Genomic DNA, 15,346 nt, shown 5'->3' with positions numbered 1-15,346 from the left:
TGGAATCGAACCGGGGTCTGTAGTGATGCTTAGACCGCTGCACCACTCAGGAGCCCTAATAAGAAATGGAAGAGCTGTAGAAATTAAGATCTACCTTCCTACCGCTCACAAGACACTCAGACAGGATGTATGGGCCGGTGGATGACTTACCATCTGCCATTTTCTGTAGATCCTTCAGGATCCGTAGGTGATGAGCTAAGTCTGTGGCCAGGATGATGTCCCTCATCAGGTCAAGCATCCTCTGGTAGTCCTGGCAACCAAAAACACAACACAGAAACAGAGTGAAAATAGTACAAAACCAACTAGAAAAGAGGAATGTTCTTACATTGCCTTTGTCTTACTTTTCTGGAGAACTTCTCAAAGATATTGCAGCCCTGGGTGTTGAGGATGGCGATTGCCTGAGCAAAGTGGTGTCTCTGGAAATGAAAGCCAATAAATAGTCAGTGGTGAGGCTGCAATTACATTTCATATCCACTAGAGGACAGCAAATACCCAGAGCGCAATCAACTCATGTTTTTACCTTTTACCTTTAAATGAAGGACACACATAATACATTTTTGTTCATGAAACTTTGTGTTTACCTCCAGCACAGATCCCTCAGAACTATACAGGCCAGCCAACACAGATTTCTGGAGAAGAGAAGACAAAACGGATTGTTTTTGTAATGCATGCTTCTGTGGCAGTTTGTGTGACCCCAGTAAGCAAAATTATGTTTATTTGTTGGTCATTGATTCTATGGCTAAATTTAAAGGGAAACTCCGCCGCTTTTAACATTTGGGTTGTTATTAAGAAGTATTTAGTAATGTCCTACACAGTGTGTAGTATTATGATTTCATGTCTATTGACTGGTTAATGATGAGCAAAATTGGAAATTGTTTATCTGTGAAGTTTTCAAGTAGAATCTCTGAGATGACTAATAAAGGTTTTTATGGACAGTCATTTTCAGCTATCTATATAACTCATCTGCAGTTTTCTGATCATATTGGAACTGCCTGCTATATGTTGCTCTGGTTGTTTTCATCCAAAAACCTATAGAATTATATGTATAGTCAGCTTCCTCCAATAAACTCCCATGACTCCATTTGGCAGAACCACTCCCACCATCACAGATAAAGTTGCAACTCAGGCCATTGCATCCTTTCCAAATAGCCTATATTTTTGTAGTGAATTACTTGTTAACTTCATACTTTTTATTAGTTCTACAGTGTTGTATTTGGCTGTTAATGTTGAAAATACTTTAGATGCAGCAAGATTGGCTACTTTACTGAGCTAGCTAGCATTGCTAATGTTAGCATCAAAGATACAGGCTTCAATCAATAGAGACTAGGATTCTGTAGTGATTAGCCTGTAAATGTCATGATAAATGTTCTGTTCTAACAGGCATACATGTTGTTTGGACTGTGGTTTAAGACAGTCACTAAGATTACGCTTGGCTGTTATTGTTGCAAACACTATTATTTTGGGTGTAGCAGTCGGGCTAGCTTGCTAGCTAGCCATCAGATACAGTAACGTATGGTTAGCTTTTGTTTGCATCTAAATTTGAATGGTTCTTTATTGTAATGCAGTTGATTGGTGACAATACATAAACATATATTCAGCATGATATGCATGCAAGCATTATAATATGATTACAACACAAAAGTAATGTGAAATGCACTTATGACATAAGCTTAAAGCTAATTTATGCTTGATCTGAAAATGTGATGCAATTGCGGAGCCTCGGAGGGCTTGCGGAGGCCAAATTGAGCTCCGTGCCGCATCACCATGCGCCTCCCAAATTTTGTAACAATTACATGATTGGTTGACAGTGGGTGGGGGCGGTACATCCTGTGTAAACACAAATTCACTTCCTGACAACTTCCTTGATAACAGACATGGAATTTTGACCAAAGGCTATCAGAACAAGTTCACAAATAAAAAACATATTTATGATACCTCGTGTAAGGAAATTCAAAGACACAAAAATTTGTTTGAACTCCTGGAAAGATATCGGGGAGGTAATAGATACAGTAAAGATCGGGGATAGATACAGTAAAGAGGTCAATGGAATGCAGGCTGTGGGATAGGACACTGGATTGGCGCACATTCAACCAATCTGATCTGTGGTTATTTGTCAAATCCGTCATAATTGATGTATTGTAACAGACCCACAATGTGGTTTCTAAAATCTTATTATATTTGGCTGTTTTCACTGCATAACATTTAGAAGTTGTTCCTTTTCAGGTTTAGAAAAACAAATTCCCATTCGTATCAGCATACAAAAATCGAAAGTGGTAATCAAAGTAGTTTTTACCCGTAATGCAGTTGATTGATGAGGATGACATCAATGTATTGGGGTTGACAGATTTTGACCTCAACATAGTGTGGAATATACATATAAACAATAGCCTAAATGTAGAATAATTTAGCTGTGGAGCAATGAGGAGATTCGTGGGGGGAAACGGTGCAGTCGTTTTACATCATGCTATCTTGGCTGAGCTCCTGTGTCAAGCAATGGGAAACAGACTCCAACATCTCAGAAGAGGTAAGGTCTGGTCTTTTCGTTTAGCTAGTTGCTTGTAGCTGGATGGCTATAGAGATTAGCCCTGAATCACTAGGAGTGGTGCAGTGCAGACCAATTTATTGACTGCGTATGAAGAGCTCTCTGAAGCGCAAGAAGTATGAATGCTTTGACTTCTGCGGAGGCCGCATCTCAGTAAATGCTGTACGGCCACTGCAGATGTTGGATTGACCATGCATAGCCTTTTAGTCTGGGCTTGCTAGCCAGCTAAGCTAACTGCAGACTGGGCAATGCATTGCATCCTGGGAGGTGAAATGCACCCTGGGAATTGTAGTATACTGTACGAGGGCAATACAGAAGCTTAAAAAAAATGACAAAAACAAGGAATCGTGCAGTACGACTAACAAAAACGATAAAACGTCAAAACGTGTATCACATCTTACAGTAGCACATATACACTGAGTGTTCAAAACATTAAGAACACCTGCTCTTTCCATAACATAGACTGACCAGGTGAATCAGGTGAACGCTATGATCCCTTATTGATGTCACCTGTAAAATCCACTTCAATCAGTGTAGATGAAGGGGAGGAAACAGGTTGAAGAAGGATTTTTAAGGCTTGAGACAATTGATGTGTACCATTCAGAGGGTGAATGGGCAAGACAAAAGTTTTAAGTGCCTTTGAACGGGGCAATACAGGCGCACCAGTTTGAGTGTATCAAGGACTGTAACGCTGCTGGGTTTTTCACGCTAAACAGTTTCCCATGTGTATCAAGAATGGTCCACCACCTGAAGGACATCCAGCCAACTTGACACAACTTTGGGAGGCTTTGAGTACACATGGGCCAGCATCCCTGTGGAACACTTTCGACACCTTGTAGAGTCCATTCCCCGTCAAATTGAGGCAGTTCTGAGGGCTAAAGGGGGTGCAACTCAATATTGGGATGTTATTCCTAATGTTTTGTACACTCAGTGTATGCAGGTACTTACAGCATAATAACTGGTTATAAAGTGGTGGAATTGTCCTTCAAACTGCAAATACATTCTCAATGAAGTAAGCATTATATCACAATAATAATGTTTAAATCAATTTAATATAGGAAAGAGGAGCCAACTGAAGAGTGCAACATAGAATATTTATTATTGCTCATATGTTACATGCACTTATGTTAAAACTGGAAGCGATGATGTTCAAAGTAGTCCAAGCTACAAAATAAACCAACAGACCACTTCAAATACAATAAAACTCTCATAGAGTACAGTTTAGTAGAGTACATTAGAGTAAAGTAGAGTAAAGACACTACATTATACTGTACTATACTGTGCTATAATGTACTGAGCTATACTTTACTTTTCCTTACTTTACTGTACTATATTCTACTATGCTCTACTGTACTGTGCCATTCTAACTTGTGAAACATAGATGTCAATGATTGGTTCAGATTTGTTCCGGACCGGACCAAATCTATGTTTGGGCCAAATATAGGCCAGTTCGGACCGGACGTGTCCGGATGTTGAAATGAAGACTAGTCCGGACCAGAACAAATCTGAACCAAACATAGACGTCTATGATCTACTTTGGTGGACATTGAAATCAAGGCTTGTCGGGGCCGCACCAAAAAAAAGACAAAATAAAGACGGTTGGTCCAGACAGGACCAAAAAAAGACATCCAAAAGATGTCGGCGTCGAACTGTGCTTAGTGGGCTATAGAACGGCTACATACAGCATAGGAATCTGTGTGTTTGTGGTATGTGGGATCTTACCGATGCCACCTGGAAGGAGTTGTTGGTCCCTCTGTGGTCCAAGTCATGACACATGCAGGACACAAAAAGAGCAAACATCTCGATGTCCCTGAAAGAGGACGCTGCAGTGTGAGTTGAAGTGTTCATGTTTCACTTTACCGTAACAACGTTTTTAAATGCATTTCTCTGTGTGTTCTTACTCTAGGTAGTTGGAGAGCTCCAGGTTCTTGCAGAGGAGGTAGCAGAAATGAGAGACTGAGAACGCGTGCATCCAGTTGTGATATGGAGGATCCCTGTAGCCTCTCTTCACCATCAGACAGAACCTGGCCAGCGTGTGCATGTTGATCTTGTAGGTGTTTATGAAGCCCATGTCCTCAAACATGCTGATCACGGCCTAGGAACAGGAGGCATAATCGAGAGACATGAGAAAACAGAAATAATACACACTACCAGTGTCTTTCTCCAAGAGTGTGTGTTGATTGTCTCACTGTGGGTGTGCTGTCGTCTGACAGGGAGCGAGGTGTATAGGTGAAGCTGGAGAAGCTGGGGTGTATTTCCCCTACAGCCTGGATGCCCACAGTCAGTAGCCGGGTCACTTCCTCGTCTGACACCTGAGAGACAGGGTCAAAGGTCAGGACATTAACTGCCAAATCTAACAAAATGACTGGATCTGCATTCATAGATTGAAGAGATAAGTTGAATAGGTTGAAGAAGAGCTCTGATTGGATGCTTTACCATCATGTGGTACTTCATCATCTCATTGGCCAGCTGACTCCTAAACTGTGCTTCATCGACCCTCTTATACAGGAGGGACTGAGGAGGAACAGAAAACACAGGAGTCATTCAGCATGATGACAATATTGTTGATGACAAATTAGTGTTAAACAATTTATCAATATCCACACTAAGGACGATAACTTTAACTTTTTGGTATTTATTATTGTTCTAATTCAAGTGAACAGGAGCGTTCACAGTACAACGACAACTACAAAAAGAGTGGGGAACGATTACAAGAGCTATCGTTTGGATCACTTTCAGAGCGATTTCTTTTCCATATCCCTCTGACGATAAAAAATTGACAACCAATCAAAAAAGCATTCAATTGAAGTATTCTTGGTTCTAGGTGCGCAAGACTGCTTGGGGAAGAGAGACGGCTGAGTGCATGGTAAGCTTACCTGAATAACTGGGCATGTGTGAGCATATTGGTGGCCACATTAATTATAGGACGACTTGGGAGAATGATGACAAACAGTGCATGAGAAGGCCATATTTGACAATACATTCTGACAAAATACACACTATGACTGGCCTGCTAATATGCCTTTCTGGACCTTGTAAACTGTTGAGAATAGACCAATAACTAATCAATGACATGATGTAAAAGATGTGCAGGCTAAACAGCGTTTGTTGTTGAATTACTACATTTAAATATGAGTTTCAATATTACATGTACACCACCATTCAAAGGTTTGGAGTCACTTACAAATGTCCTTGTTTTTGAAAGAAAAGCAATTTTTTTGTCCATTTAAATAACATAAAATTGATCAGAAATACAGTGTAGACATTGTTAATGTTGTAAATTACTATTGTAGCTGGAAACGGCTGATTTTTAATGGAAGATCTACATAGGCGTACAGAGGCCCATTATCAGCAACCATCACTCCTGTGTTCCAATGGCACGTTGTGTTAGCTAAACCAAGTTTAGAATTTTAAAAGGCTAATTGATCATTGGAAAACCCTTTTACAATTATGTTAGCACAGCTGAAAACTGTTGTTCTGATTAAAGAAGCAATAAAATTGGCCTTCTTTAGACTAGTTGAGTATTGTGGGTTCGATTACAGGCTCAAAATGGCCATTAACAAAGAACTTTCTTCTGCTACTCGTCAGTCTATTCTTGTTCTGAGAAATGAAGGCTATTCCATGTGAGAAATTGCCAAGAAACTGAAAATCTCGTACAACGCTGCGTACTACTTCCTTCACAGAACAGCACAAACTGGCTCTAACCAGAATAGAAAGAGGAGTGGGAGGCCCCGGTGCACTACTGAGCAAGAGGACAAGTACGTTAGAGTGTCTAGTTTGAGAAACAGACGCCTCACAAGTCCTCAACTGGCAGCTTCATTAAATAGTACCCGCAAAACACCAGTCTCAATGTCAACAGTGAAGAGGCGACTCCGGGATGCTGGCCTTCTAGTCAGAGTTGCAAAGAAAAAGCCATATCTCTGTCCAGTGTCTGTGTTCTTTTGCCCATCTTAATCTTTTATTTTTATTGGCCAGTCTGAGATATGGACAAAAAATATGCTTTTCTTTCATAAACAAGGACATTTCTAAGTGACCCCAAACTTTTGAACGGTAGTGTACATTGAAGCACTGAATGGTCTTGTGTTACTACCTTATTACAAGGCCTACAGCGTGCAGTAGGATGCGTTAATCAGCTGATCGACAGGTTTACTGCAGAATGATTAACGGTCCGCTGGTGTGGATGCTCAAAATATAGTTATGTATAATTTATTATTATAGTTATCTTTATAGTTATTGTCCTTGGTGTGGATGGCCCTTTACTTTATACAAAAACACATGATGTCAGGTAATAATCAGTTATAAGGTCATATAGGATAAGAAAATGGGATGCCTGTGCACTCACATGAGCGATGCTGATGCCACAGTATATGGAGAAAGCTGTGGCCAAGTCCTCATCCAGGCGGGTGAACCATGGTCCATTAGTCTTGTTGACCAGCTCAGCCACGCCAATCACTTCTGAACAGAGAGAGAGAAAGAGATAAATGAGGGATATACAATTATCAGTAGAAGGATCAGAAATAGGGAGACGGGGAAATGGAGAGAGAAAGAAATAAAAACGGGCAGAAAAAAAGAGAGACGGAGAGACAGACCTCCATGTTCGTCCTTTATGGGGAAGCAGAGGATGTTGCGTGTTTTGAAGCCTGTGCTGTCGTCCACGGCGCGGTAGAAGAGAGGGTGGGAGTAAGCATCTGTGATGTTGAGGATCTTCCCTGTGGTGGCCACATGGCCTGCTATGCCCTGGTCAGCAGGGATACGCAGCTCTGTCTGAGATGACAAGAAAGAGGCCATTACACTATGGAAATAACAGTCATATACAATACCATTTTGTCTAAGATAAAAGTCTGTGGATTAGAGATTTGGTGAGACTGAGTTTAGGATGATGACCCACCTCCTCATCGATAACCACTCCTCCATTAAACACCTTGGCAACCAGTTCATGACTGACACTGTCCAACAGGAACACAGAACAACTGGAGGAGAGATAGAAGGGTTATATTAATCAATGTTACTAACGCTTTTGTTACCATCCTTGTGATAGCCTTATGGTAATACAGTACTTACATTTCTGCACTGGTGAGACTCCTGGCTTCTGCAATAATCTCTTTCAGCAGGACTGATACATCATCTGGAGGCAGAAATAAATAACTGTTGTTATAACAACTGACATTGTGCCACTAAAAATATGTTAAGTATGATACTCACCCAAATGTGTGAAGAGGTTTTTGGCGACCTGAAGCAGTGCCTATATGAACCCAAACAGACACAGGTAACAGTTGAGAAGACCAGAAGTGTATTTGTGGGTTAGCTAAAGATTCTCACCAAGTTAGGGATTGTTATGGACAAAGGTCAGTCGAGCAGAGCAAGGCTAGCACAGTACAGTATTGGCTCAGTGGTCAATGAATGCAGTCAGGTAGCGTCTCCTTACCTGACATTCATACTTCAGTCTCTGTTCCTTCTGGAAGGCCAGTGTGCTGGTCAGTACTGAGGATGTGTAGCGGAAACAGTGCTGCACTATGTGTTCATCCACCTCTGTGTGTCTGAAGGATGACAAACAAACAAACAAACACACACACACACACACACACACACACACAATATTTTACAGGAAGACACACACAGATGCAGCTATCCATGCACACAGGTATACACTCACAGGCAGCCGTATGCATGCTTACGCTAACACACATAGATATATACCTATCTGCTCCTTTTTTGTTGAAGGCACAGGCGAGGGCCACAACCTTGGTGGTGGCCCGACACTCAACAGGAACACACAGCATAGAGAGAACTTCAAATCCCAGAGTGCTGTTCAGCTGCTGGTGTTCCTCCTACAGTATCAGCCCAGAGAAGAAGGGAAAGGGGCAGAGATGTAGAGAACACGAGCATCAAACACATCCAAACCTACTACCTACTGTAAGACTACAAAACACCACAATACTGATCAGGAACATTTCAGTGTTCTTACTGGAGTGACGTCTTGCAGGGAGGTGCTCTTCCTCTTCTCCACAGCCTGACCAAGGTGGCCAAACGTCAGCTGGACCCCAGACAGATAGACAGGGTCAGGCTGAGTAAGGGGCAGCAGCAGGGGCACAGGTGGTAATGTCAGAGGGAAAGAAGGGCTGTGTTGTGTAACTTACTGGGAAACTGATCTCTGCCTTCAGAACCTTGTCTCCAACTACCTGAGGAATAACAAAGACATCTAACAAACTTGTTTTTGTTTGTTTATTTTTGCAACTTTTGCTTCATTTTAGAATATTGAATATTGTGTGTGTATGTGTACCTGACAGAACAGCTGCTGGTTATCCTCTGATACCAGAAGTAAACAGCAGCACAATGATTGAGTCTGCTCCTCCAGCTGTGAAAACAACAATACAAACCATTCAGTCAAATAGTCACTGTGTATCAATCAAACAATCAACCAGCTCTGATAATTCACAGTTTATTTTTGGGTCTAGACTCACATAACGAATTACTTTTAGTTGGAGAGAGGCAGCGTCCAGGTCATACAACTCTCCTATAGTAAGAAGGTGAAATAATCAACATGAAGTCATTACTTTATATTATTTAATCATATATTCTTATCTACCAATATTCGATGCTCAGCATGGATGTATCTACATTGGCAAGAAAAAGTATGTGAACCCTTTGGAATTACTTGGATTTCTGCATAATCAATGAAACGAGATTGGAGATGTTAGTTAGAGCTGCCCTGCCATATAAAAAACACTCACAAAATTTGAGTTTGCTATTCACAAGAAGCATTGCACGATTTGATTCATGCCTCGAACAAAAGAGATCTCAGAAGACCTAAGATTAAGAATTGCTGACTTGAATAAAGCTGGAAAGGGTTGCAAAAGTATCTCTAAAAGCCTTGATGTTCATCAGTCCACGGTAAGACAAATTGTCTATAAATGGAGAAAGTTCAGCACTGTTGCTACTCTCCCTAGGAGTGGCCGTCCTGCAAAGATGACTGCAAGAGCACAGTGCAGAATGTTCAATGAGGTTAAGAAGAATCCTGGAGTGTCAGCTATAGACTTACAGAAATCTCTGGAACATGCTAACATCTCTGTTGATGAGTCTACGATACGTAAAACACTAAACAAGAATGGTGTTCATGTGAGGACACCACGGAAGAAGCCACTGCTGTCCAAAAAAAACATTGCTGCAAGTCTGAAGTTCGGAAAAGAGCACCTAGATGTTCCACAGCACTTCTGGCAAAATATTCTGTGGACAGATGAAACTAAAGTTGAGTTGTTTGGAAGGAACACACAACACTATGTGTGGAAAAAAAAAGGCACAGCACACCAACATCAAAGCCTCATCCCAACTGTAAAGTATGGTGGAGGGAGCATCATGGTTTGGGGCTGCTTTGCTGCTTCAGGGCCTGGACAGCTTGCTATCATCGACGGAAAAATGAATTCACAAGATTATCAGGACATTTTGCAGGAGAATGTAAGGCTCTCTGTCCGCCAATTGAAGCTCAACAGAAGTTGGGTGATGCAACAGGACAACGACCCAAAACACAGAAGTAAATCAACAACAGAATGGCTTCAACAGAAGAAAATACGCCTTCTGGAGTGGCCCAGTCAGAGTCCTGACCTCAACACGATTTAAAATGCTGTGGCATGACCTCGAGAGCGGTTCACACCAGACATCCTAAGAATATTGCTGAACTGAAACAGTTTTGTAAAGATGAATGGTCCAAAATTACTCCTGACCGTTGTGCAGGTCTGATCCGCAACTACAGAAAACGTTTGGTTGAGTTTATTGCTGCCAAAGGAGGGTCCACCCTACACTGTGAATGTTTACACGGTGTGTTCAATAAAGACATGAAAACGTATAATTGTTTGTGTTATCAGTTTAAGCAGACTGTGTTTGTCTATTTTTGTGACTTAGATGAAGATCAGATAAAATTTTATGTCCAATTTATGCAGAAATACAGGTAATTCCAAAGGGTTCACATACTTCTTCTTGCCACTGTATAGACAACATAATACAGGTGCATGTCTCCCATCCCACTATCATACCGCAAAGCCTCAGGATCTGATGATCCAGTGCACTGTAGTCCACATCAGGTGTTGTCCTCCTGTTCAGGGATAGACATGGTGTCCTGTTGACCTCTGACCCCTGAGTGAGCCTTTGGCCCTGCAAAGCCTGGACTCTCTTACAGGCTATGGTGACCTGTGAGGGACAATCAGAGTTATACCAGCAAATGTCAGCTACATTCAGAGCAGGCCTGCTGTCCCCAAATGTGATCCCATGAAAGGACTGGTGGGTCTGGAGAAGGCATTTCAGACTCACATGTTTCTCCAGGACATCAAGGCTTTGTTCCTGAGCTATAGTGGGCAGTGTACAGCAAACCTTTTAGAATAGAAAAGACACAGAGTGTTTAGAAAGTATTATCATTCACACTGTAAGGCAGAGAGGTGAGAGGGTTCAGTGGATCATGCTCACCAAGAGGAGGGCGGTAGCTACACCTTGGTCCCGGTCCAGAATTGGAATGATCAACACTGGGGTGGAGGTGGAGAAGATGGTGAGAAAATGAGAGGGTGGAGAGGAGGGAAGTATTAGTCTGGAGGAGGACTGTGTACTGTTTTGAACTCTCTCAAATCATTTCGAGTATAGTTGCTATTGTTCACGCTGCAACCCACACAAATACTGATACTTGGAGGCAGGCAGCCTAGAGGTTAGAGCATTGGACCAGTAACAGAAAGCTTGCTAGTTCAAATCCCCAAGCCTACAATGTGAACAAATCTGTAGATGTGCCCTTTAGCAAGGCACTTAACACTAATTGCTCCAGGGTCACCCTCTCAGAGGGTCTCTCAGGTAGATTTGGGATATGCAAAAAACATATTTAAATGTACACGTGTGAAATACGACAATTATAAGCACCCAACAAATTATTATGACAGATAGACAAAAACAAACACACACCTCTTTTGTCCTGCTGCAGTGGTTCTGTTAGTCTCTCTCTCTGTTGCTCCTGCAGCACTGAGGAAGGAAGACCCTCACATTGTACTCTCCTCTGCTGGACAACCACATCCCTGAGAGAGACAAAGATTTTATTGATTGGTCACACTTTATTTGGATAGTCCGGATTTTTCATCTATAGATGCCCTACAGATGGTCATACTATCAGCAAGCTATCTGTTGATGAGCAACTGCTTGATAATGTTATGGTTAGGTTTAGAATAAGTGTTAGGGTAAGGGCTACGGCTAGGGTTAAGTTTAGGTTTAGGATAAGGGTTAAGGTTAGGATTAGAGCTAGGGTTAGGGTGAGTAGATAGTTTGTTGAAATGTTATTGATAGTCAAATAAAGTATTGCCAATTGATTTAAAGGGTAGGAAGCATGAGATTTTACTCACCAAAGTAACAACACAGAGTGGTCAAAGACATAGTAACTTAGTTGTAGTCACGATCTGGTTACCTATAACAACGTTTTTACATATTTATTAACTTATTTCTGGATATGTTCAGAACTACCCACAACGCACTATTTCTCAACGTCATATGGAAAACCGGTGCTACCGAGCTAGGTCCATCTGGCTAACGTTAGCTACTAGCCATGCTAGCATGTAATTACATTCTAAACCAAGTGTTGGCGCTAGTGAGCCACTATGTACATCCACGCAGAAGAAAACATATACATTAATGCAAAAAACTGCATCTGCTCTTCTCCTGTGCGTTTGGTAGTAGTAGTTGAGCGAGCTAGTAAGTGTTGTAGTTTTTTCCTTTGTCCGTAGCTAATTTTCGTTTTCATTTCAGACCCAACAGCTTTTTTAAAAGTGCAACCCAACAGGTTTTTTAGAAGCTAAATATGCCAAGTAGGTGTGTTGTTGCTGGGTGCAGTAATACCCACAAGGACAAGGTTACGACTCATTTGTGGCCCAAAAACCAGAAGCTAGCTTTGAAGTGGGACTGGTTTGTCCGGTTGAAGCGAGCGTATTGGAGTAAGGGAACCGGGGGCATGTCTACTGTATGTAGTACTTATTTCACCCCAGAGGATTCCGATGGCTATAACCAGTGGAAGACAGGATTCGGTAATGAGACTCCGACTGAAACCAGGTGCTGCGCCGAGCGTGAATGTGAAGCCTGCAACCTGTTTCCTACCGACCTTCCGGTACATCGCGAGTGTCAGCAGTGATGGAGATAAACCGTGTAAGTTCATTGTGAGTAACTGTGTTCCAAAAACATGCTGACACATTGCTGGGACTGAGACATGGGAGCCAGCTTGCCTAGTTAATTAACTTCAGCTAAAGTTATTTTTGACGATGGTCCTGTCGGTCAATGTCAATGTCATTGCATTGGATTCCAGAAAATTGTCCCCGGAAAGTTGAGCGCGAAAAATTGTCCACCAAATTTGGTCAATATAATTGCATTGCATACCAAAAGTTGTCCACCAAAATTGTCTGCCAAATTAGTATACCAAAAGTTGGCTGGCTAGCTAGGTCAATTGGTAAGCTAGCTAATTCACTTTTAGCCAGTTAGGTAACAACCAAAGCCATCTAGATAATATAACATATTATTAGAGATATTTCCTATATTATAGAATATTGCTTGTATGTCATAAATGACAGGTAGTCTTTATTAAAAAAACACCATGCCTTTGGCTGATATATTAAATTACAAACAATGTCACTTGAGGGAAAATGAAGACTAAATTATGACTGTCTGAAGTACAGGTCAACTGGGTACCACATCAGCCTATTACCTGAGTTTCCCCTCCTTCTGTAGCTCATGAGGTGGTTCTTCACACCACAAGCATCCTGTCTCTGCATCTAATAGATAGACGTATACACTGTCCTATAAGAGAGAGGGGGGCAGTCTGTTAATGAGGGGGTTAAAAACCACATGCACGCCCCTCCATATGTATTTTTGGACAGTAAAGCTAAAAACTCCGGTATTCTCATTCAAGATATAATGTTTCATATTAGACGACAGTACAGAATATCAGATTTTGTTTGAGGGTATTTTCATATCTTTTTTGAAAGCACTTTCTGTTTCTATTCCTCCTGTTTCAGGAAGTCTACAAATTCCCTTATAGTGTATTACGTTTAGTCAGAAGTTTGTATTTAGTCCCATATTCCTAGCATGCAATGACTACATCAAGCTTGTGACTCTACAAACTTGTTGGATGCATTTGTGGTTTGTTTTGGTTGTATTTTGGATAACGTTTTGCCCAATAGGAACTGAATGGTGAATAATGTCTTGTGCCATTTTGTAGTCACTTTTATTGTGAGTAAGAATCAAAGGTGTTTATGAACACTTCTACATTCATGTGGATGGTACCATGAGTATGGATAATCATGAATGGGTCATCAATAATGATGAGTGAGAAAAATGTTAGAGGCACAAATATTATACCCCCAAAAATGCTAACCTACCCTGTTAGTGGTAATGGTGAGAGGTTAGCATATCTTGGGGGTATGATATAAAATGCTAACCTACCCTGTTAGTGGTAATGGTGAGAGGTTAGCATATCTTGGGGGTATGATATAAAATGCTAACCTACCCTGTTAGTGGTAATGGTGAGAGGTTAGCATATCTTGGGGATATGATATAAAATGCTAACCTACCCTGTTAGTGGTAATGGTGAGAGGTTAGCATATCTTGGGGGTATGATATAAAATGCTAACCTACCCTGTTAGTGGTAATGGTGAGAGGTTAGCATGTAACATTCTCTCTCATCATTATTCAGAAACATCTTATCTACTCACTTAGAAAGAAAATTACTCCAGTCATCATTCACCATTCAGTTCCTATTGGGCAAAACATAATCCAAAACAAACCTGCAAATGTATCCAACAAGTTTGTAGAGTCACAAGCTTGATGTAGTCATTGTGTGCAAGGAATATGGGACGAAATACTAAGGTTTTGAATACTTTAATACCCTATAAGCACATTTTCCCAAATACTTATGACATGGGGTAGATACTGTACATAAAGTGCTTTCCTTTCTAAACAGTAAAACAGATATATGAACATACCCTGAAATAAAGGTGACATTCTGTACTGTTGTCTGATATTAAACATTTTATCTACATTTCAAAATGTTGGTATATTGAGCCAAAATAAAAATAGCTTCACTGTCCAAATACATATGGAGGGGAGTGTATGTATGCTTCAAGACCAAGCAGGAGAATATTTGACATTTTCTTCATTACTTGGTCAAACATGTACAAGTGGATGGTATTTGGCCTGTTTTGTGTCATTCACTTGGTTTCCTGTTTCTCTGTAAGCCCTACCCCAGGGAGAATACAGTATGTTGGTGAGTAGGATGGAGACAGACTTTAGATATAAATCATGACGGAGACAGTAGAAACACACCACTTCAGAGAGGACAGCCTGGAGAGCTTTTCTGATGGCGTCCCGCAGGGAAGAGGAATCTGTGACTGAGGCCAGTCGGAGCAATGCATCCTGGGAAATAAAGTAAAGGGAAATAATCATATCATGGTGACTTTGATGCAAAGATATACAGAGGAGAAGGAGCAGGAATAGGCTCTGGATGTTACTCACACAGAACTGCCTCTCCAGTAGCTCATATTCACTGGAGACACATGTACTGTAGAATACAGCCAGACCGACCAGTGACAAATACAACGCACTCACTATTACAGCAATCAATGCTAAATATTAGGATATATCTCAAAGGATGTAGCCGGGTCAATTCTCTAACTGTCAAACTGTGACTGGCAACCAAACACTCAGCCTCCAAAAACTGTAAGTCAGAATAGACATTTTTGTCTTTTAGCAGAAACTCTTATCCAAAGCGACTTACAGGAGCAATTAGGGTTAAGTGCCTTG

General features: G+C 41.2%; 1 protein-coding gene and 1 long non-coding RNA gene across 2 annotated transcripts in view; one reads left to right on the top strand and one right to left on the bottom strand.

Annotated features, from left to right (window-relative positions):
* Nucleotides 1–15,346, bottom strand: part of LOC115154462 (cGMP-dependent 3',5'-cyclic phosphodiesterase-like) — a 53,848-nt gene that overhangs the window by 2,468 nt on the left and 36,034 nt on the right. Inside the window, exons 2-25 of the mRNA XM_029700715.1 lie at nucleotides 14,870–14,959; nucleotides 13,254–13,345; nucleotides 11,477–11,586; nucleotides 10,997–11,052; nucleotides 10,844–10,903; nucleotides 10,570–10,723; nucleotides 9,004–9,056; nucleotides 8,823–8,897; nucleotides 8,680–8,721; nucleotides 8,508–8,576; nucleotides 8,240–8,370; nucleotides 7,968–8,079; nucleotides 7,745–7,784; nucleotides 7,604–7,667; nucleotides 7,431–7,512; nucleotides 7,132–7,306; nucleotides 6,885–6,997; nucleotides 4,979–5,056; nucleotides 4,732–4,854; nucleotides 4,444–4,637; nucleotides 4,265–4,352; nucleotides 582–629; nucleotides 342–416; nucleotides 151–250 (exon numbers count right to left, since the gene is read on the bottom strand). Coding sequence (XP_029556575.1) covers nucleotides 151–250; nucleotides 342–416; nucleotides 582–629; nucleotides 4,265–4,352; nucleotides 4,444–4,637; nucleotides 4,732–4,854; nucleotides 4,979–5,056; nucleotides 6,885–6,997; nucleotides 7,132–7,306; nucleotides 7,431–7,512; nucleotides 7,604–7,667; nucleotides 7,745–7,784; nucleotides 7,968–8,079; nucleotides 8,240–8,370; nucleotides 8,508–8,576; nucleotides 8,680–8,721; nucleotides 8,823–8,897; nucleotides 9,004–9,056; nucleotides 10,570–10,723; nucleotides 10,844–10,903; nucleotides 10,997–11,052; nucleotides 11,477–11,586; nucleotides 13,254–13,345; nucleotides 14,870–14,959 — 2,224 coding nt within the window. The remainder of the gene's footprint in view (nucleotides 1–150; nucleotides 251–341; nucleotides 417–581; nucleotides 630–4,264; nucleotides 4,353–4,443; nucleotides 4,638–4,731; nucleotides 4,855–4,978; nucleotides 5,057–6,884; nucleotides 6,998–7,131; nucleotides 7,307–7,430; nucleotides 7,513–7,603; nucleotides 7,668–7,744; nucleotides 7,785–7,967; nucleotides 8,080–8,239; nucleotides 8,371–8,507; nucleotides 8,577–8,679; nucleotides 8,722–8,822; nucleotides 8,898–9,003; nucleotides 9,057–10,569; nucleotides 10,724–10,843; nucleotides 10,904–10,996; nucleotides 11,053–11,476; nucleotides 11,587–13,253; nucleotides 13,346–14,869; nucleotides 14,960–15,346) is intronic.
* On the top strand, nucleotides 1,678–5,542 carry LOC115154465 (uncharacterized). Its single transcript, XR_003867898.1, has 3 exons — nucleotides 1,678–2,524; nucleotides 4,449–4,592; nucleotides 4,756–5,542. It is a non-coding gene; the product is annotated as an uncharacterized LOC115154465 (long non-coding RNA).

Source organism: Salmo trutta, chromosome 19 (assembly GCF_901001165.1).
Source record: "Salmo trutta chromosome 19, fSalTru1.1, whole genome shotgun sequence".
Classification (NCBI taxonomy): Eukaryota; Metazoa; Chordata; class Actinopteri; order Salmoniformes; family Salmonidae; genus Salmo; species Salmo trutta.
Note: the sequence above shows the minus strand (reverse complement) of the source record. Positions and strands in the feature narration are given on the sequence as shown.